General features: G+C 39.8%; 2 protein-coding genes across 6 annotated transcripts in view; one reads left to right on the forward strand and one right to left on the reverse strand.

Annotated features, from left to right (window-relative positions):
* chd3 (chromodomain helicase DNA binding protein 3) overlaps positions 1-10,610 on the forward strand; it is a 47,396-nt gene extending 36,786 nt beyond the window's left edge. For 3 of the 4 annotated variants that reach the window (XM_007248041.4, XM_007248040.4, XM_049482058.1), the window contains exon 40: positions 1,225-6,857. In XM_007248041.4, coding sequence (XP_007248103.3) covers positions 1,225-1,430 — 206 coding nt within the window. In that variant the 3' untranslated portion in view covers positions 1,431-6,857. Of the gene's footprint in view, positions 1-1,224; positions 6,858-8,192 lie in introns of those variants that run through there. The other variant, XM_007248042.4, reaches the window with a different exon arrangement.
* A 1,059-nt stretch (positions 10,611-11,669) lies between these two features.
* On the reverse strand, positions 11,670-21,184 carry tnfsf12 (TNF superfamily member 12). 2 transcript variants are annotated; one of them, XM_049483023.1, is made up of 6 exons: positions 20,427-21,184; positions 16,656-16,737; positions 13,745-13,798; positions 13,625-13,648; positions 13,415-13,542; positions 11,670-12,959 (listed from the first exon to the last, which is right to left on the reverse strand). In XM_049483023.1, the coding sequence occupies exons 1-6, from the start codon at positions 20,598-20,600 to the stop codon at positions 12,705-12,707; spliced, it is 717 nt and encodes a 238-aa protein (XP_049338980.1). In that variant the 5' UTR covers positions 20,601-21,184; the 3' UTR covers positions 11,670-12,704. The 2 variants fall into 2 exon arrangements, with proteins under 2 accessions (XP_049338980.1, XP_007248101.1); XM_007248039.4 differs by having other exon boundaries at positions 13,745-13,795; positions 20,427-21,182.
* Positions 21,185-22,364: the final 1,180 nt, after the last annotated feature.

Raw genomic sequence — 22,364 nt, forward strand, 5'->3', positions numbered from 1 at the left:
TGAGTATTTCTATACCCATCACTCAGCCAAGGCGTCTGTGGGAGACATAGTAGCCCCGTTTTTTGGTGCAATGGAGCTTTTTCTGAAAATGTCATTACGCTGATCCACTGCCCTAGCCGTGCCAGGAATCGCTCAGCCGAGGGAACATTTTTTCTCCTCAGGCCAGGGATATTTTTAAGAGAGGAGAGGAAAAAAAAATTGCAACACAGGAGAAAATGTGCTGGTTTTCCTAACGGTGGGTGCACAAAGGCAGATGGGGCTCTGTGCTGAGGCCGCACGCACTGACCCCTGACTGGGCTAAAAATATGCCACATGTGAGGCCAGTCTGAGGACTAAGTTCCCAATTGAGACGACTGTTGCGACCCCATGTTAACTTAAGCCGAGGAGAAACACTGAAAACAGCACACCAGACTAAACAAAAAAGACAAAAGAAACAAGAGACAGGGAAAAAGAAAGAAAGAGAGAGAGAATTGGAGTAAAAGCAAAAGTTGGAGAGAGAGGGAGAGATAAAAGAGGTGAAGAGAGTGAGAGGCAGATGGAGAGAGATGGAAAGGAACACTATGAACTCTTTAACCTGCGCCTTGTTAGGAGAATTTGGGCCCAGTTTCAACACAGTCCATTTTTCTTATATTTTTTCAGGCTATGAAAGAACAAACGATTTTTGTTTTTCATTCCTAAGTCACTGACACTTAAAGTCAGAGCGTTTTTAGAAGCCGTGAACTAAACAGCACGGATGATTTTAGATTTGGGATTTTGTTGTTGGAGTAAAATAGGCATTAAGCCTTTTCTTCTCTTTTTAAGTGGTGCTTGTCATCATCTCTACTAAGAAGTATTTTCTTCTTTGAGGAAGATTAAATTCACATCTCTGCGCATGTTTTTTAATAATTTTAACAACAAAAAGTTTATCATGGCATTATTTTCACACCGTAAGGATATTGGGGTTTTTTTCTATCCACGGACTGACTGACAGTTGGAAATTTTCAATACAGACAATACAGTTTTGTGCATATGAGGATTCCTTGACTGTGTACTTTTCAACCACCTTTTTTTTTTTTTTTTTTTTTGAATGGCCTCATACCTTCCTCTTGCCTTGAGTCTGCTGATGATGTGAATATTTTGAGGACTGATACTGTTCCACTCGTTCTGATCTGATCTTGCTGCTGCTGCTAAGCCCGCTCGCTGCCCCGCCAGTGTCTACAGTGTGCCACCTTTCTGCCCCCACAGAAGCCCTGCCCTGCCTGAAGACCAAGGAGCACGATGTCCTGCAGCGTCAGCGTGTGGTGGACCTGTGGAAGGATGGCAAGTCGGAAGGGTCAATCGGGCAGGAACTGCGCATGCCAAAATCCACCGTGCACAGCATCATCGTCAAATACCGCCTCAGTAACACAGTGGAGAACTTGCCTCGCAACGGTCGGCCCAAAAAGCCCTAACTGGCTACAAACAGCGGAGAAAAGCATAGAGAGAGAGAGGGGGAAGCCGGCAGGCAAGAAAGAAGAGGAAATGGGAAATGGAGAAAGAGAAAGTGCGGTGAGGGGAGGGGAAGTAGTAATAGAAAGTCAACTCTGAAAGTGTGGTGGAGGGCTATATAACTGATGAATGGAGAGGCAGAAATGGAGAAAGGGGTGCAGAAGGGGGGCAGTCAGAAAGTGTTTCAGATGATTGAAAAAGAAAAAAAAATAGAAAGTCTAAGGGGTTAGAGGTAAGAGCCACTAATAGTACACACAACCTCCCTGACTGCCAAAGCAAGGATGATGAAGCCATCGAGAGTAATAAGAACAGGCACTGAGGTGAACAGACAGACAGAAGGAGGGAATGAGATGAGCAAAAAAAGTAAACGGAGGCGAGCGAGAGTGACAAAAGAGGAAATCGCCCGACCGCTCCAGTGAAAAACGAGAGCTGTGTGCACTCTGCCAGAGAGACGGCCTGCAAAAAGCGCCCCTTTCTCTTTCACTCCCTCTGCCCCCCTCTTGCTTTCATCTCTCGCTCAGAAAGAAGCCCCAGCGGATTCATCTTTCACTTGGCAAGAGAAATGACTGCGCATGTCTAAGTACCCAGGACCTTTACTCCCTAATTCCTGTGGAAACCTCTCTCTCTTTTTCTCTCTTTCTCTCTCTTACTCTCTCTCTCTGAATCCCTGAACCCCCTTCATTCTACTCACAGAGTGAGTACTGCAACCTCTCACAGTGTCAAAACCAAGGAATTCCAAGGACAAATTGTGAGTTTGTTTTTGTTTCCTCAACATTTCCCATCCCAAATCAGAGATTCTGGAAATAATCGATTAAAGCTTTTAAAGGATTTTTTGCACATACACATTTCACAGTGGAATTCTAATGATTTATCTCTCAAAAACATGTTTTTTTTTATCTCTGAACAAGAAATGAACTGAAACATGAATAGTAGTGTTTTAGATATAGCGTATTTTTCTGCATCTTGTGGATGCAAAACCTGGACATTTAAGACTGGATGATACAGTGTTGAATTTTACCTTACCTTGTTAAAGTAACACTGATGCTAAGATACTGAAGTGTGTACTGGCTGGGCACATTCCTGTCCTTGGATTAAAACGGGAAGCCTGACACCGGGAAGGACAACATATCTTTTTTTGTTTGTTTTTAGAACATACCTGGATGTGCTCGGGTTTAAGTTGCTTATCCAGATTCCGTGGTTGGTTAGACTTGATATAGAGTCCTAGATTGGTAGTCTTTCCTTCAGCAGTTACATATAGATTAGTATTTTGATGACTCCAGTATTGGAATTACAGTTTAGTCACCATTTAGTCCACTGTTGCTTAGCTTGTGCATGCACTGATGCATGTGTGTATATTCACTAGTGGAAGGCATTCTTGATAACACACTAAACTTGGGCAGGATAGCGGAAAACACCACTGATCACATGAAAAGTTGGTAATTAAATTATGCGTCTTAAAAACAAGTATCTGTTAGCAAGACTCTTAACATAACTGTTAGAGGGGTTCTGAGTGGCCCAGCGAACTAAGGTGCAGTATAATCCGAGGATCACCAGGTTTACCCAGGAGAGCACAATTGGCCTTGCTTTCTCAGAAGGTGCTCTCTCCCATCATCACAGATGCACTCTGCAAGTTTGGCTAAACAGCACTGCAAGTGTAGTATAACCTGGTATGTTACTCAGATAATTACTACTGCTAGGAACAAGTACCATTTATGCTGTTGTTTTAAGATAAACTGAAACTGAAATCTGCAGTAGTCCAGAACACAGGACCTTCTTCCTGTATTTACTTTTTGCTCCTGCGCACAACAGGTCTGACCATTAGGCAGAGAAAGTTCTCATGTGGTTTGTTCTAATGCATTGTGGTGAGTTTAAAGCTTAAAACTTGACCCAGACCAGAGCAAACAAACTATCAATGTGAAAAAGCCCATATCCTTGCTGTACTTCATCGGCTACAGTTTTAAAATTATACAAAAATACAAGTAATTAGTCATTATCAGTTATCACTATCGGCCCAGAGGTTCCAGTGAATGCCTAATTTGGAATTTTTCTGGGACAAGCTGGTACCAAGGGGCAATGCTTAAATTCCTGTGCAAAGTTATAGCCAGATCTGCTCCCCAGCGGGACCCTTATACAGTGCAGAACTGTGGTGGGAGTATTATCGGTGGAAGTATTCTGTGTGATCCCTTGCGCACACACATACACACACACACTATTTTTGTGTATTTATGTGTTTGCACAGGCACATATTCTTGCATCCATTTGTAAGTACACCCTGTACAATTGTGGCTCTGCGTTATATGTAAACAAAGGTTTGGAGGCTATTTGTGTGTGAGGTGTGTGTGGGTTTTTGTGTGCGCTCAGGCACACCATGAACTGAAGATCCTTCACTGATGCTCTGTGTGTGTGTGCTTGTGTGTGGCTTCGTTCTCATTGCCTCTAGGTGAGTGATTAATTGTGTAAGCGAAGTGGTTGTTTAGACAGGCAGGGGTCGGGGAGGCCGTCTGCCAACTGAATGTTTTTCTGGGTTACTGAACGAAAGAGAGAGAGAAGGAGAGTGTGTGAAGACAGTTCTGCAGGAGCAAACCTGTGCAGTGAGGCAGTGCATTAAAGTATTTGATTCCACGGGATCAAGTTTGTGAGAAAGTGAGAGAGAGAAAAGAGAGAGAGAGAGGGCAAAAAAGCAGATGACTGCTCCAGATCTGAATGTGAGATATGAGTTATTTTCTTTGGCTCATGTGTACAACATGGCTTTTGAGGACCCAGAAAGTCACAAGATGGGCTTGTGTTTTATTCTGTTATTCTGTTATTCTGTATTTTGCCCATTAAAGAAGAATGGGTTGTTTATTTTTGCTCATTTCATCTTAAGTGTTTATGAAATGAAATCTGAATCAGATTTGAAGTTGAAAAGCTTTCTCTTTAGTTTTTTTGGAACATTAGTGGCTATAGACATGATTTTTAAATGTTTTTTTTTTTTTTTTTTTTTTTTTTGTACAACCAGCAACCTTTAGTCACGTTAGACATAGTAACACCTCAAATGATCAGGGCAATTCTATATTTGAACATTCTTGTTTGTTTAATATGTTTGCCTTGTGGTGCTCTTCCGTTACTCTATCTTTTAATAAACAGTGTTTAAATATACAGTGTAATAAAAACCAATAGATAATATTAGGGCTGGGCTATATGATAAAATGTCTTATTACACTAATTATACTTTCTATAGACAAATGTGCAGATGGTGTTTTTAGCACTGATGAAATCTACGAGATACTCAGATATGTGTATAATTTATCACAACTAGTTTATCACAATATGCAATAATTTAAAATATTGTCATATTGTCCAGCACTTGATATTATGGTTAGCAGATACTGCTCACTCACCCAAACCCCCTTGCCCTTAATGTTTATGAGATGTATGTTTAGGATTTGAAGTTGTACATTAATAAAAGCATATATGAACAGCGTAAATGAGGGGGTGGGGAGGGCAAAAGAAAAAAGACTGTTTGCACCTTTTGCACCTGATTTACAATCTAATCATCATAAGTAACTCTAGAATCACTTGATGATACATTTTTCACATGCATGCATGGAAGCCTTTGATGAATCAGGTTGTTCATACATTACAATATCAGCGATAAGGATTTATTCATTACTGTACTGTTGTACCGTGTCTAGTTTGAATGTAGATGAAGTTAAACAGTAACAGGACTTTTGGTCATTTAAGCAAACCAAAGGTTTTGAAAGATATTATCTCTTTTTATATTATGTTAGTAGAATAGAATATAATTAGAAATTAATAGAAAAGAATAGACATAAACAAAAAATATCTCATTCATGCTGCATTCTCCAATCATAGCTGTTTTATGTTCACTGTACTGTAGGTTCTTGTCCTAGAATGTAAGTTTGTAGATTTTTTTTCTTTTAAGATGTAACTGTAACAACAGTGGGCATGTGCTGACTGGTTGCAGCATGACACGATTCTGGAAGATGACAAGAACACTTTGTGTAGTAATTAAATGTACAGTTGCATGCAAAACTTTGGGTACCCTGGTAAAAAATTCTGTTAGTGATAATAGTTAAGTGAGTAGATGATAAATAGCCACAAAGCATGAAGGTGAATATAAACCATTATTTAAGGAATAAACAGTTTAAACAAGATTAGTTTATTTATTTAAATAAAATATAAATACCATCATCTTACTCATAGGATTTAATGTAACGGCAAAGGCATATAAAAAAAACCCTGTTTAACTGCAAAATACTTCATGTAGATTCATGAGACTCTTGGGATAAGCTGTTGTACTGTTCAGCAACACCTGCACAAATAAGATAATTTCATCATCTGAAAGAACATCTAAACAAACCTAATTCATTTTGGAAACAAATACTGTGGATTGTCATTGGAACAACATACCGCTCCAGCTGTTTAGCATGGGGATATATTCATTTATGGACTTGTGGTAAAGCCAGTGGCATTGGAAAAACTCAGTGAAATACCTTCACAGTGAGTGTGTACATGTGTATTCTTAACCAGAGTATTCTGAGATTTCTCAGTCTGTGAAAACAGAACGTGGTACCAGAAGTAAGCAAGCAGTGTTTAACACAGCACTCACGAGCTGGCAAAAAACACTTACAAAGCGACGCTGAAACTAAAGGATTTAAATAATATTCATCTTGTAGCTCATTCGTGTTCATATTGGGTTTTGAAGTGTGGAAAAAACGATGACATAAAGCTTAGGTTTGACATGTTGTTTACATTTTGTCTTATTCTTAAAGATCATTGTCAGACTCATTCAAGGTCATGTAAAAGTATTAATCGGATTACTGACAAACTCCTATAAACAAACTTCTAGAAAATGTAATGACGTGCAGGTGAATGCACACATTCTCTATGAAAAAACAGTTGAAGGTGACAGAAGGATTGATTCTGTTTTTAAAACTTGAAGCTATTAAAAAGGTAGAATATGTTAAAATTCCAACCAAAAATAACAGACACTTGTTTCATAGCATTTACAAGCTGAGATACTTACCAAATGTGGTGCTGTTAAGTACTGACCACACAAGGTACTTAAACATTTGCTTTAGGCCCTTTCATATTTCTATTATTTTGAAGCTATAACAGATGAAAATAAAAAGTATTCTTACTTTCTTTCAACCTTTTAAAAATCAAATATTTTACTTGCTTAGCTATTCATAATACCAGATATTATGACCAGGGATGCCCAAAATTTGCATGTCACTCAATGTGTGTGTTGGGGGTTCAGTGGGCGCACACTCTGTATAAGCAATCCTCTGGCTCTCTAGTACCTCTACACACTATATGCATTTTTTTTCATGAAATATAATTTCCTGAATGTATATGAAACCTCACATTAAAATATGGTCACTGCTGCCCTGTGTTTTGTTTTTTAGTTTGTATCTACTAATTGTTTTCTGTTTTATCTAATAATTAATAACCAGTTACCCCTACTGCTCAGATATGTATAGGAAGCAAATGCAATGTAAAAAGTTAAACAAGCTGAAATAATAAAGAAGAATCGGAAAAAGGAGGGAAAGCTAAAAGAAAGAAAAATGCAAAGAGAAGAGAGAGAGATGAATTGAGAGAGGAAATAAGGAGACAGAAAGTGAATAAAGTGCAAGAAAGAAAAAAGAAGGTAAAAAGTGAGAAAACAGAAAAGGGAAAAGCTAGGGAATGAAGGAAGAGGTGAATAAAAGGTGAGTGAGAAAAGAAGCCAAGGGCTCAGAGTAAGTAGGGTGCTTGAGGGAGTACAGGGAAAGTAGTGTTAACCCTTTAAAGTCAGTTCTGTTTTTTTGTTTTATATTATTCAATTTTAATTACAATTACCCAGTTGCATATTAAGCAGAGTAATTACATAATAAACTGCATTTGATTTGCATTCTATACTGATTCTGTATGTCACAAAAATGTTGCAGAAATAAAATATAAATTACTAAATTAAAATCAATTTAAATAATTATAAAATACACTAATGGAACACTTTATTGGGAACATTTCATGGAACCTGTTGTGGTGTTCTGCTGCCGTAGCCTGTCCGTCTTAAGACCCTGTTTACACCTGGTCATCTTGGGTATTATTAGGATTATATCTGGATATAATCAAACCACTTCAGAAAGTGATCTAAAATGCATTTGAGACATGTTATAGCAGTGTAAATAAATCCATCTCTCTTAGACACAGCTGAAATAATTTCCATGCATTGAGCAAGTTGCATACTCCATCCCACACAGCTACTGGATTTTAATCTGACTAACCAGGTAGAGCGGTTTGAGTGATTAGATTATATATATTTTATATAATGCCGTGCCCTAGATCTAGTGACCTAGATTTCTTTACACTTGCATTGTAATATGGTTCGAGCTTGATTCAGATATAATCCTGATGCTCAAAACACATGAAGTGACCAGTGTCAAAATCACTAAAATCACAGTTTACCCCCATTCTGATGGTTGATGTGAAATTGAACTTGAAGCTGTGACCTGTATCTAAATAATGTCATGCCTTGCACTGCTGCCACATGATTGGCTGATTAGTTAATTACATTTTTATAATTTTTTATTAAGATAATATTTACACCATGCTTTTGTTATTGTATCAACTGTCCTTTCAAAGGATTAAACCTTTCTAAATGTAATAAAAACGGCTCAATCTGACTCTTCTGCATATGTGTGTGTGTGTGTGTGTGTGTTTGTGTGTGTTACCTGTAGTGCTGAACGGGCCTCCCATGTCGGTAAAGAAGGAGAGAGAGGCGGAGCTCCTAATGGGAAGGAGGGAACAGCGCACCGGAGAAGTGATCTGCATCGACGACTGAGGACATCCTAACATGTACACACATGCATACACACACATACATTCACACACTTTGTAACTTTCATTCACACACACAAGTCCAAGCCTTTCTCAGTGATCTCTCATCACACCCACAGCAATGGGAAATCTACAGTGAACAAATACTGGGAGTCAAAAATGTGCTAAATTGATAACAAATATATAAGCAGCTAACCCCAATGCACCCCAAACACACCCCACAGTCGTGTATGCACCTTTAACTGGCAAACTACCTAGTTACTATAATGGCAGCGCTTTGATGAAACACAGTGTTACAGTCTGAGTGAATAAAACAGGACATTTCTCACACACAGTCACAAACACTCTGAATACACTCCCTGTTGTAGACCTGCTCTCTTACTGACTGAATCTCTGCCTCAAACCAACAGTTTTAAATCTGGTTATTTAAAGCAATCTGCACGTAAACACAACACACACACAACCCCAGAACCTCACTAGCACCCTGCCTCCCCCTGACTCAGAGATGAAGCTGCATGTGTGTGTAAAGGCATTCATTTGACAAGCTTCATATTATCACCCTACCCCTTGTTTCATCAGCATGCTTGTCACGCACTGTGCTTTAATGGAAGGATAAACATTCACACATTAAGCTGTGCCTACCGTTCCTCAGTGCATAATGCAGTCTCAGCAAACCCTTCACAAGTCTTTCATAACAGCTTTTTATTTTAAGACGCAAAGAAAAGCAAAGTAACGGCAGGACGTTTTTTTTGTTGTTGTTTTTTTTTTTACTGCTGCAGTACTAGTAGCTATGGACCATGCTATGTTAATTAGCTTAACAGAGCATGTGATGGGAGAAAAATGGCTGTTCTTTATATTTACGGTTATGTCGGAGAAGAGTGTTGGGTAAAACGATGAAATTGTTCTGTAAATCAATGATTTCTGTAAATTGCAGCTTGTTTGTGCTATTTGTTCCTAACCCACATATTAATTCAGTTCCCGTTCAAAGGCCTGAAAAATGCTTCAGAAAGGAAATGCAGTATTGATTGTGGCATCTTTGTTGAATAAAAATGTGCTTTTGGCAGTTAGTCTCATAAAACAGTCTAAGGTATGTATTTCAATTATTGGCACATAAGTTTGTCACATTTGGAGGTTATAGGCTTAATGATTAAATTAAATAAAACCTCCAAAGGTTATTTATCTCTGGTAAGTTCATGATGGTTACTGCAAACTACAGCACTATTTGAATAGTCCTAAACATTTCCTAATTCCCTCTATATCTGTACTCTCCCCTTTTTCATTGTGACAAAAGTCATTTGCATCCTTATGTCTCAGCACTCCTTTCCTCTTTGTTTTTCATATTTCTACTTCTCCTTTTTACAAAGTCTCAGAATTTTTTGCATATTTAAACTTGGTTCATTGTGTTTTTTTTCTGTGTTTTTTAATCCTCGTTATCGCTATTATAATTATTGTTGACGTTGCTGTTGATGTCGTCCTTACTGTTACGATTGCGAAGCTTCTACCAAATGAAAATAAGAAAAAAAACCTGAAACGATTATTCTTTGTAAGTTTGGTCCATGCTGTTTCTCTATATATGGCATATTGTGACGATAGCCAACGAAGAGGTTGAACGATACTTTGGAACAATACACATCCTCCTAGCTTGCAATCTACAGTAGATTTGGGGCTTGCAATTACATAACCTATACAAAGTGGATCACACGTGTAAGCCTGAAATGCATTGACAATATAATGTATTCATCTATTATATCCTAAATCAGAAAGCAAAATTCCTCCATCATCTCTGAAAATCCTCAGAGGTGACACCTTCGGCTCCTCAAAATGCACAGTATTATAACATAAGCGCCTTAATGGTTTAAAAAAACAACTGTAAAAAGTTGAATAGAGTGTGTAAACTCTGTACCTGCTTGCTCTTATACTGTCTTTAGCTAGGCCTCAACTCAAAACAATAGTCGGTGAGTTGAAAAGTTAATTTATTTGCTCCACTCCCTCGCATACCTCCTGTGTGAAGACTGAGAAAAATGATACATTTCAGTGCTTAACAGTAATTGGGAGAGTTTTAAGTGTTGTATCAAGCACTTTTTGTCCACTCTATATTTCTGTTTTTCATTTTTCTTTGTTTTTTCAGAAGTTTTGTGTTGTTTTTGTTTTTTCATTTATTGATAAGTGTCACTGTGTAAGTTGTGGTTCCAAACCAGTTCCAATCAGTGGCTTTGTTGTGATTTGACTCCGGGTGGACGATTGAACGGAACATGTTAATAATACATCTTTCTTTTCATTTTGTTTTGTTTGTAATAAAGATTCAAATGAAAATCGTACTGCAAGACTGCGTCTGTTATTAGCAGAGTGCCTAAGTATAGGTCTTATAGAGGTCTGCTCTATTTTAATTGCAACTGTAAGATAAAAAGATAAAATGTTCTCTGATTCACAGACTTTGATGGGCTAATGAATCATTTTATCAGTTTTATCATTTATCAGTTTTGATCTTATTGGCTGGGTTATAGCAAAGCACCCTTGACAGCTCACACAGAATGCCATTAAACCATAAATTGGTTGTGCCATTAAACCAAAGTTGAATGTATGTAATTAGATACATAGAACCCTGACACTATTAGACCTAGGATGAGTCAATGATGCACTGGTCACATTTAGCCGTAAGTTTTTAGATGGTCATTAAGGAAAAAAACAAATTTTGTGAACCTTCACACTGGAAGTTTTCCTGTTTAAAAAAACGGACTTTTAAAGTAAAGTAGTTAAGCACATCACCGTCACTTCTCACTCAGACGTTTCCCACATTGGCTCTTACGAAATCACTGGCACTGATTTAATATCAGCAACCCAACCGACTGGTTTTTAAGACCAGGCTTTAACAGTATTTGCACTGTTTTGACAAAACAAATATTTAAAATTAAATAAACTGATAAAAGTATGAAGATTTAGAACTAGACGGAAGAGCCATGAAATTTTAAACTGCATTTGCACTCTGGCCCTGGTCGCGCATTTACACTCACACATGCAGCCATTCCACATTTCACCTCAACCCAGACGAGTTTATCTTGGAAACCGTTTCTGAAAGGCAGAAACCCCTACAGCACGCCAAATGTGGACTGTGTGCAGGGAGCAACCCCCAAAACGTGAAAAAAAGGGGGGAAAGCTGGACGGAGAGACAAACAAGCACATGTTTTTCCTCCAAGGTTTTCAACTATTCAGTCGAGATAATGATACAGGAAGTGAGAGCTGGAAGCATAGGGAAATGAAGAGGGGCTTTAGGGGGAAACGAGGGGTGCTGGGAGGAGGGGGAGGGGAGCAGGATATACGAAAGGGAAGCAGAGGCATGATTAGGAAATCTATTCGCAACAAAGTGTGTTTACAATGGCAAAGTTTCCATTTCAGTTTTAATTAACAGTTATGGCAATACTTATAAAAGCCTTAAGGCCAAGAGACATTTATATATATTTTTGGTCACAATGAAACACTAGCTTTTTCATACATCACTAATCAGTAAGAATAAATGCAAATAATGACAGTATAAGAGTCTGTAACTTTTCCTTTAAAAAAATGTATAAAACGGTGCACTGTATTAAAAACAGAAAAACAAAAATGCATTTTGTGACATTAGAAGATTCATATCCATCAACGAACCCAGAGCCGCCAACCCGTACTGTAATTTCACAATCTGAATTCAAAACCTCTTTACAGTACAGTACTGTAGACACTGTAGAAAGCAAAAAATGTCAGATTTAATAGGGAAAAGTGTCTGTGAAGGTCAGTATAAAACAGAGGGTTATTTGGTGCATCGTTGGTTACTTAAAATCCTTGTCCCAAAGCCAAAACATTTTTTTTTTTTTTTCCAAAAAACCAACCCCATAGTTGGCCTATGCAGTTCAGCACGCAATATTTAGGTCCAGCCCAGCAATCAGTGGTAAAAGCTACCATGTCCAGTGGCCCCAGCCATGTGTTCGGTCTGACTGTGCCACACTCTAAGGCAGCCTTGGTCCAGGAGCAATGTCTCTAGTATGTTACAATTAAATGCTACACTTCTAAGCACACCTTTTTGGCCACTTAGTGTCCAGACCAAGTCAGTCTAAAATAGATCCACTGAAGAAACGAACCAACAGTCTAGGTTTCCTCGTCTTCCAAAATCCTGATTGATCCTTTATTTATGCCATGCACCATCGCATGCACAGTCATCATTTAAACTCAGACAGGTGCCACTGGAAACATCCCTTTCTCAGTCCAGACAATACAATGCCCCCAACTGCACGGGCTCGACCAGAAGCAGAGGCATCAGGCTTAATGAAGACGTAAGGCAGATGCAGGTGTAATGAAACAATAGCAGTAACAGTCCTTGGAGCCAGTGACTAGTGACTGTCATTTCCCTCCGAAAATGAAATGTAGTCGACAGCTGTCCCCTAGTTCACCTTGAAGAGGCCAAAGTAATGTTTGCCTGAGACCTGCAGAGTGAAGGAGCTTCCAGTCACAGCTTTCAGCTCGGCCCCCTCGTCTAGGTGCAGCAGGCCAGAAACCTGGCAGGGCTTCAGGAAGTGGAACTGGTGCGAGCCGGCTGCTGGAGTTGTGCCATATCCCTCCATGCACTGCAGTGAGGGGCCTTTCGGGACAGACACTTCCAGCTTCACATACTGACTCTGATTCTCATTGAAGTGCACCTGAAGGAGAGCGGAAAAGGAAGGTGAGAGAGTTGGAGAGAGGGCAGCACGGGAGAAAGACCAAGAAGAGAAAGTGCACAAATGATTGCAACAAAAGAACCTTAACCTGGGAAAGTCGTTACGCTCCTAAAAGAATGGTTCACTGAAGAATCGAATTTACACAATGTTCCTGATAATCCAAACATTCAAGTCAATCAGCCAAGACGTGTCTGGTGTCCAGAGTTTGCTTTTATAGTTTATTTTTTTATGGAGCTTTGAGGGTAATATAATTAAAGTCAATAATGAAGTCTCAAAGGACAACTCAGCAGATCCAGATCCTCCTTTCTCACTTTAATAAATGCATACCTTAGGAGTTTAACTGTAGTTGTTCAATAGTAAATCTTTTTGTTAACAACAGAATAGTACAGCTATTGTTTAGTACATAACGGTCATAAATAAGAATTTTCTCCACTTACTTGACAATAAAGAAAATAGACACCCTTCCGCTTCACTTTGAATGTGCCGTTGTCTGCGTTATAGTCTACGGCTTGGGCCATATTCAGTTGCTGTTCAGTCCAGCCCTTAATGACTCCTTCAATCCCCACTGTAACAAACACACGTATTAGCACTGAAGAGTCCTTATGACACACTAGTGCTGCAAGTAACCTCTATTTGTTATAGCTTACCTTTTTGGAGAGAATCTTTGGTTACTGTTGGAAAAAGAAGCAGACTTTTTGTAGTATTCTTTGCACAAGTCATTAATGGTCTATTTGTGCATGAAAATAATCAATTTTTATCATACTTACTCTCAAAATGTGAGGCCACTTTTTTTCCTTTTCCTTCTTTCTTTTTACCTGCTACTTGCAAAAGAAAAAAGAGAGATTTTGGTATAAATAATAAGCACTACTGGAAAGATTTCTGGAGGAGAGATAAGAAGTAAGTTGTCTATTTCGCTGTAACTCGCATGCCATAACAGCTGTGCAGATACAATCATCATGAATTAATCTAGAATCATTTATCGACCAGCTGAGACCCTGATTGTCTGTCCAGATGTTCAGACAATGATTTTTCCCTTTCTGCATTTTTACACCTTTCAGCCATCAGCCATTGTTTTCAGCAAGCACACAGAGTCATATTCAGTATTTTTTTTTTTTCATTCGTCCAGATGGTTCCAGTCAACAAAATGAGAAAAAAAAATAGTAGTGAGACAGACGGAAAAAAATGGAAAACAAATGACGGGAGAAACTGCTAGAAGAGGGGGGTCTATGGCTCTTTCGTGACCCTGAAGGGGCTGTAAAGATTCCGCCTGTGAAACGGGAGAGAGCAGCGGCCGTGGCTACTATTCAAGTAACTGCAATAAATTAAACAATCCACCTTGAAAAATGGGCGCTGGGATTTTTTTCTCGGCCCTCTCCAGTGGTTGTGTTTTTTTTCTTGAGCGTCTGGGTATATGGGAGCTGCCTGAACTCCCAATAGTCCATCAAAACGCGCAGGGAACGATTTGATACATCTCAGACCACAAACAGTAAACATCAAAGGGAGCCCTGAAAAGCAGTTCACGCCAATGTTATTGCTGGCGCACTTGGTGAACCCACCGCCGTTCACTGTCCCCAAGGGATGCTATTTATAGGCAAGAGAACAACGATGCTGCAAGGAATGATTGTGGATAAGTATTTTGGCTCCAATATCAAATAGCTGTCAGGTGTCAGTTGAAGCCTTTCAGCTGTTCATTAGTCCCTCTGCTATAAACTAATGTTTATTTGGTCAGTCTTCTTGGCTACTGCTGCAGTACATCTGCAGATTTCCACTCTAAGCACTCCGTGTACGCTCTGCACTTGCACTATCTATGCTATCATCGCGTAATTGCAACAGCTATCAAAGGCCATTCCTAATTACACAAAATAGCAAATTGAAGCTATTTCAGGCTTCACCAAAAGGGTCACTTAGTTTACAATGTCCCTAAAACCACCGAGCCTGTGCGGTCCTCGTGCCAGTTGGTTTTGCTGGATGTACGTCCATCCAGCACAAACCTGCAATTTCTCCCGTCACTCAGCGACCTGCCTACTGCTTCCTGTTGCAGCTTTTAGAAACATGTGCCCATTGGTTTACCCAAGTTGCCATGCTGTTCAAAGCTCCTTCGTCTCTGTAAATATCACACGCAAACGCTGAAGACCATCCCTTTCTGGTTGCCTAAGATGGCAATCTTGGGTACCTTTCACCGAGTGTGGTCAAATTTGCTATATAGTCTTACAAATAACAGAGCCTAAAAGTTTTCTTTGGCACAAAGCCATAGATGTACACATTTTTGGTTTCCTAAAGAACCTTTCAAGGACTGATCCTTGAGCTGTATATTCCAATTTTTTATTACATTTTTAGGAGCACTGTCATATTATGAAAACACTATTTCCAATGCATAGAAAACAGTGGGATCTGAAGAGAGTAAAAGAGTAAAACTTTATTTTATTTAATTTTATTTTTTCTAGTAAAGACTATTAAACAGTTGTTGGAAATGGATCATATTTCGTGTTTTTGAGTTGAAAAAGCTGATTGAGTTGATTGAGTTACTTACATTGGTTAGCTTGACTATTATATATATAATACATTTTTCATAATAAATAATAAAATAAACATCCCGAATGCTCTTAATTATTAATGATATGTATGTATGTATTAGTATTGTTTGGGCTCAGGACTTTTATTCTGAAATTGTAACTCGCAAACAAAGAGAAGCAGAAATTGTCTTTCTATGACTCAAAAATTACAGAAACAGTATAACAGAATATTTCATTTTTAGTAGAGTTTTAGTGGGTTATTTGTATCTGTTGTATTTGTGCAATTTGTGTACAATCTGAACAGAGATACAGTACATCGCACAGGTTAATGGCAAATAGGGTTTATGTGCTGAGTTATGAATATCAGCATGTAACCCACATCTACAAGTATTTGGTAATCAATATAATATCACAAAACATAATATCACAATGTTCACAATGTTTTCTATATATTCTTACATACCTGATTCCCAGACTTCTGACATGAAAGGCTATAGTGTTAATGAGATTTGAACTTATGATCTGCTGTCTCTTACTAAGCAGCCAGTAGTGCCACTCGATAGTTGTAAATCAAATTACTATATATCCCACTGATTTCTCTATGTTATATTTAATATGAATTAGATCTATGGTAAAATCTATTTCTCAAATCTATAGAAAACTTTGTCATTGAAACAAGTGTCATTTATTTTGCATGCACCTTAAAACTCAGTTTTTCAGGAGTATAATTTCTTGTCAGATACTTGTTTTCTTGTCTCCTTGTGTAAATAACAATGTTAATCCTGTCAGGTCAGGATTACAAAGTCTCTTGAGATCCATTCTTGCTTAGTCCCCTACTTTGAGGCTTTGTGCTTCATATCCAAGCAGAACAGAACACTGATACTCCCACATTCCATGATGACAACTTTAGGATGCACAGTTTCAGATCTGTGTGTCTGGGTCAGACAGACAGGATGAAACACTGGTACACAATTACTGACCAGCCAAAAAATTACCAGACCTTTACCCCAGTTCTTAATCTAAAACAGCAGGTCAAGGCAGACTGGATTACTTTAATTCTAACTGAATGCTAACCTAACTAGAAATTAGAAGAGAGTGCATATATGCACATGTTCACATGTCTATAATGTGCTTGATTTATTGTCATTTTAATGTGTCACAGTACCTTCTCTCCTCACTCGTTGGCTCTCAAACAATACCCTCTTCTCCAGGAAGAGCTGGACAATAGCCTTGCGCTGCATATTGACCTGAAGTAGAAAAGGAAAGTGTCAGAAAGAGAGAGAAAGAGATAGAGAGAGAGATGTAAACCTGTGGTTTCAGAGAGTTAGACAGGATGAGTAAGTTCATATTAATTGATGTCTCTTGTGGCCACCCACTAACTAGAGAAGCCTGTGAAATAATCAAACCCACAGACTTCTCTCCGCCAGACACAAACAAACAGCCCCCACAGTTTGGCACCCATGCTGTTATGCCTCTGTTAATAGATATGCCTCAATTGGTCTAAGCCAAAAGTGTTTGCCACATCTTATGCATTTTTTTCTGCATGCTTTACATTCCAGACAAGTTTTAATTCCCTCTCTGAGAAGGCAGCACAAATAACGAGGGAAAGAAAACACTAGCAAGAAATTAGGGCCAGCCAGCTTTGTCAGCAGTTTCAGCAGTCAGGCTTTGGCCAAAGAGACTTATTGCACGAAGAGATTACACAACGCCCCCCTGCAATATCTGGCAACAGTGGACGGTAGTACTAAAAATGTTCAAAAACTTTTTAAACGTTTTAGAAAAACATAAAAAAAAGTACATAGCTTCAGGGCTGTTTGGAAAACTGCACACAAGACATGCTGTACAAATCAGTGTTTGGCACAGGATACAGAATCACCAAGTTCACTGTCCTCAAGTTCCTCACTTATTGTTCTACATTAACTCAGACTGTGCCATGTTACCTCACAAGCTGTTTTGTATTACCTCACACACTGTCGCATATTACCTCACATTTAACATTACTCCAGAGTAAGGCATTACACAATTACCTCACACACTGTTAAAATATCACGGCTATTTTGAGACACTAGTACTTTGCAGGCTGTTTTATATGACCTCACACAGTTCTCTTTCACCTCACACATTATATATTACCTCAGAGGGAGGCATTGCATTTTATCGTATGTTAAATGTCAGTGTAGTGTTTCAGGTAATTACAATCAGGCCTGTTGCAACAGGACAAGCAAACTAATCAATAGCCTTGGGCCCCAAGATGGCCTGTGGCCGCCAGACAATGACTTATGATTTGAATGCATTGACACACTTTGTGATTGCCTCTTTAAAATCTGTAACATCATTGCAGGAAAGTACAACAACACTCTTAACAGAATCCCCCACTAGTTGCTGACAGTAGCATATAGCCAGACTGGAACATGTTCAGCAGTATCCATGGACACCACATTATTTTCTCTTTCAAATCATGAAAACAAAACCACAACCTGTCCTTTATATTTGAAGATATTTGGTTAACTTTACATGTGCCTGCTCGTCTTAAGTTTATTTTACTCAACTGAGTTTTTATGGTTAAATTGTGTCTGAACTTTGCACGCTGCAAAAGAGACAAGTCACAGTGTATTTTGCCTCAATCTTGGTCAAACAACAATATCTCAGTAAAGATGTAAAGGTGATTATAGTGTGTTTGGGAGATGGGTCGATGGTGGGGTCCATTTTGCTTAGGGCACCCAAATGGCTTGAAAGGGCCTTGGTTACACTTTTTTGTATTACCTCACAATCTGTCCTATATTGGCATCAGAGTGTACTTAGCTATTACACTAGGCTATTACCTCACAGCTGTATATTACCTCACACTGCTGTATATTGCTTGCTGCATGAAGAAATTACGAAACGCTTCGGTGCAATATCTGGCAACAAGTGGTGTTAGCACTGAGCACGTTTATAAGGTCGAAACGCTGTTTAAAAATGTGTGCTATCTTAAATTGTTCAGATCAACACAAAACACACAGCAGGCGCAGCAGTCAGGTCAGCCAAACCGCATCACAGCACCAACCCAGCGGCGGAGTCATGTGTCGCCTGTGCGTGCTCGCTGGTTCAGCAGCATGTGCACGCGTGTTTACAGGAGCGTGCGCGCGCATGCGTCGGCGCATCTTCCACTTTGCACTGTGCAATTAAGTGCGCTTTATCCGCGCGCCACAACACAGACCGAGACTGAGCGGACGGCGCTGCTGCGCCTTTAAGCGCGCGCCCATCAATCTCCACTTACTCACTCACTCACTTGCTCAGCCATAACTCAGCCATAATTACAGCCGCGCGACGCGACGGCCGCTGCACTCAGACTCCGTGTCCGCCGGCAGCCGCGCGCCAAAACAGAGCAGCAACTTCCAGTAAACTGCGCTAAACACGGACCGCAGCTGGCAGAGCCGCAGCCGGGCTTGGCACAGAGCGCGAGGCGAAGTAAACCATCAGTCAGAGCGCGCGAGACGCTTAAAGCAGTTAAAACGCCCCGCAGACCCCTAGCAGTGCACAACCATCCCGCGGCTGGCCAAATTAACATTATGGTGAAGCAGCCTACGACTCTCTTTCTCTCTGCGTGTGTGTGTGTACTTTTCCCAACACGACCCCACTTACGCTCTCGAGGTATAAAGACACTCAGCGGTAGAGCAGACTACGGTTCAAAACAAAGCTGTTGATGGAAAGTGAGGAGCAGTATCAGCTAACAGCCCTCAGAGCTATTAAAACAACCAGAGAGAAAAATACACGGGCAGGATTCCGTTATTCTAAGCTGTCAGGTGACAGATAGTCAAGGCTACTCTTTTTACAGCTTCAGCTAATGGATTCCTTTTGTGCAAAAGTAAATCAGTTTAATGAGCTTTTGTGGAAAATTGCTTAAAAGATGGCCTTTGTAAATCAGTGCTTGGGATATATATATATATATATATATATATATATATATATATATATATATATATATATATATATATATATATTATAATCACCAATAACACAGTCCTGTACCTGGCAGACTCAAGAGTGTGGACTTAAAGAGGCCTGGGGGAGGCAACCATTCCCCTCACAGTTGAAAAAGTATATAGCTGTTGGCTGCCTATTGTTTGTATTTTTGTTATGTGTCTTAATGAGTGCTTATCTATAGGTCCCCTTATAAGGCGCCTTCTATACCACCCCTACCAGACAGTGTCTTAAATGGTGGTGTGATGCCATAGGTTCCCTCACAATAGTATACATTGTCCATGGTGGTACAAGATACAAGAGTACATTTATTTGTGTCATCAATTTGTGTTTTTAATTTTAGCCACACCCCCTTATGCAGTAGATGCCCTTTTCGCACTGATCGTGCATTACCACACACCTTGTCATATATTACCTCATAAAATACACCTGCTGTTTGATGTTACCTCACACAGTCTATATTGCCACATTACCTCACACACTTTAACCTTACACCTTGGATGGCATTGAGGGCATTGAGGTATTACACATTACCTCACAAACTGTTTTATCACCTCAAAAACTTCTTATTTTAGAGTATACAAGCATATTACCTCACAAACTGTTATACATTATTTCACACATCCCCATATTACCTTACACATGTTCATTTTACCACCTCTACTATTCTGATTCATTACACCATTACCTCACACTGTTGCATATTAGCTACCTGACACAATTCTTTATTGGCTGCGTCTCGGTCTCATTTGACTTCATGCACGGACTCTCAGTCTCTTTAAACTATTGTTTTTATTCTGCCAGTATAAACCCAACACTCTATTCAACAATGCATTGCTTATAATAGCTCACATTGCTCTATGCTTATCCCTACAAACAGCCTTATTGTACCCACTCTGTTGTTTGGATCTTGTGGTTCTTGAGCGTGTGTTTGTGTTTGTATATGTGTGCGCGCGCGCGCGCTCTCGCTTACCTGCTCCAGTCTCTCCTGCAGGCTCTGCACGGACCTGCTGAGTTCCCTGCTCTGCCGCCACGTCCACGCAGTGAGCAGCGCGCTGCAGACGGCCAGCGCGAGCGCCGCCACCGCAACGAGCGAGCAGGCGAGGCGTAGCGCGCGCCCGCGTCTCCGGAGCACGAGGCGCTGCATGGCGGCTCTCAGCAGCACGCCGAGAAGACTCCCGCGGCGCGCGCTCCAGACGCACAGCACGTGCACATTTCGGGGGGGGGGGCGGGGGGGGGGGTTTGTCGCTAGCTAGCTATGTGTGAGTGCGCGCGTGCACGTGTATGAGTGGGTGCGTGGGGTGTGCGTTTGTTTAGTTTGCCACAGGTTGTTGCCGAGCTCGCTCGAGCGCGCGCGCTCTCACTCACTCACTGCACCGAACTTTTAAGCGCCATCGCAGATGTTGGCCGCGCGCTGCAGCCCTAAAACCGCCGCAAAACGACGACGGACATCAGCGCACGAAAGCGCGTGCCACGAAAAAAAAAGCTTCGGCAAGTGGAAACCACAGAAAAAAGAAAAAGAAAAAAAAGGCAAATTGCAGCAACTGCAGTTTACAAAAAAAGGAAAGATGTCGCGCGCTGTCCGTGTGAAGCGCTGCCGCTCGTAGTCGGTGAAAAGTCGTGTTTGAAATTTGGAAAGCGTCTCTTTAAGTTCAAGAGCTTAGAAACGCAGAGCAGCAGAAGCACAACGAGAGCAGCACTGCGCACACAGTGGAAAAAAAGAGAGAGAGTTCCAGACTTCCTTCCCCATGCCAAGACTTCTTTTTTTGGAGGGGGGTCAGATATAATTTTGGTTTGTCCTGCACAGAATCAACAAGTGCAGTCTTATCCATTCTCCATGCTTCTGCTGCAGCTAGACACTATTTGAATGTTATTACCTTCATAACAAAGAACGGTAACACTTTATAATACTGTTCCATAGTTAATAGGTAACTAAGCAGGAACTAAGCAGGAACTAATTAATAGTGCTGCATTAACACCTAAATATTATCTATTAACTACCAGGGAGTACTGAATAATTACTCAGTAGATAGTACTGAACTAATGATTATAGTAGTTCACTATTAACTCCACAATAATTACTGAGACTTACATATCTCCCAGAGAACTACTTACTAATTATGTCTCCTTTATAATAACTAAGCATCCTGCATTTAACTTTTATTTAGGCATCAGGCAATGTTAAAATTCTGTCATTGAATCAACGTTCATTTAAAAACTTAAATGGTTGGAGCTGAGCTCTTCTACACTGAAAATGCTTTTAGGAGAAAGGTGCTTCCCACAACTAGTAATATTAATATTATTAATTATTGTTTACTTTTCTACCCTGTAGGAACACAGGTACGCATAAGACGGTAAACAAACAAGACATACACATCTAATCTAAATAAAGTTTAATATAAACCATACATACAAAACATTGTTTCAGTGCATTAGCAGTGAAAAAATAAACATTAATTGAAGATACTATTGCTATCTGGGTTAGCACCAACACACCAAACAGACCATCACTTTCAGTGAGCAGGTTTACAGAAAAACACGCTTCACTAAAACTACCTAAAATCAGAACTTACACAAGTGATGAAGCACAGCACACATCTTCTATCTCTCTCTCTCTCTGTATGCAGTTCTACCCATGTGCAGCTTTTATTTCCTTCATATATTTTTGTACGTAATACTATCAGAATATTGTGCCTTTTGGCCCTCATAACTTGCAAAGAAATCATCTATAATCTTAATGACTATTTCTTTTCCTTGCATGCATGCAACCACCAAGCCCAGATGTAACAGGGAATAATTGGGCTACCTTACTAAAGAAAATCCTCAAAACATTAAGAAAAAAAAAAGAATTGTGTTATTTATCTACTGAAAACTATCATTTTACTTAAGCAATATGCTTCTTCAAAGAAAA

This window comes from Astyanax mexicanus, chromosome 8 (genome assembly GCF_023375975.1).
Source record: "Astyanax mexicanus isolate ESR-SI-001 chromosome 8, AstMex3_surface, whole genome shotgun sequence".
NCBI classification, from domain to species: Eukaryota; Metazoa; Chordata; class Actinopteri; order Characiformes; family Acestrorhamphidae; genus Astyanax; species Astyanax mexicanus.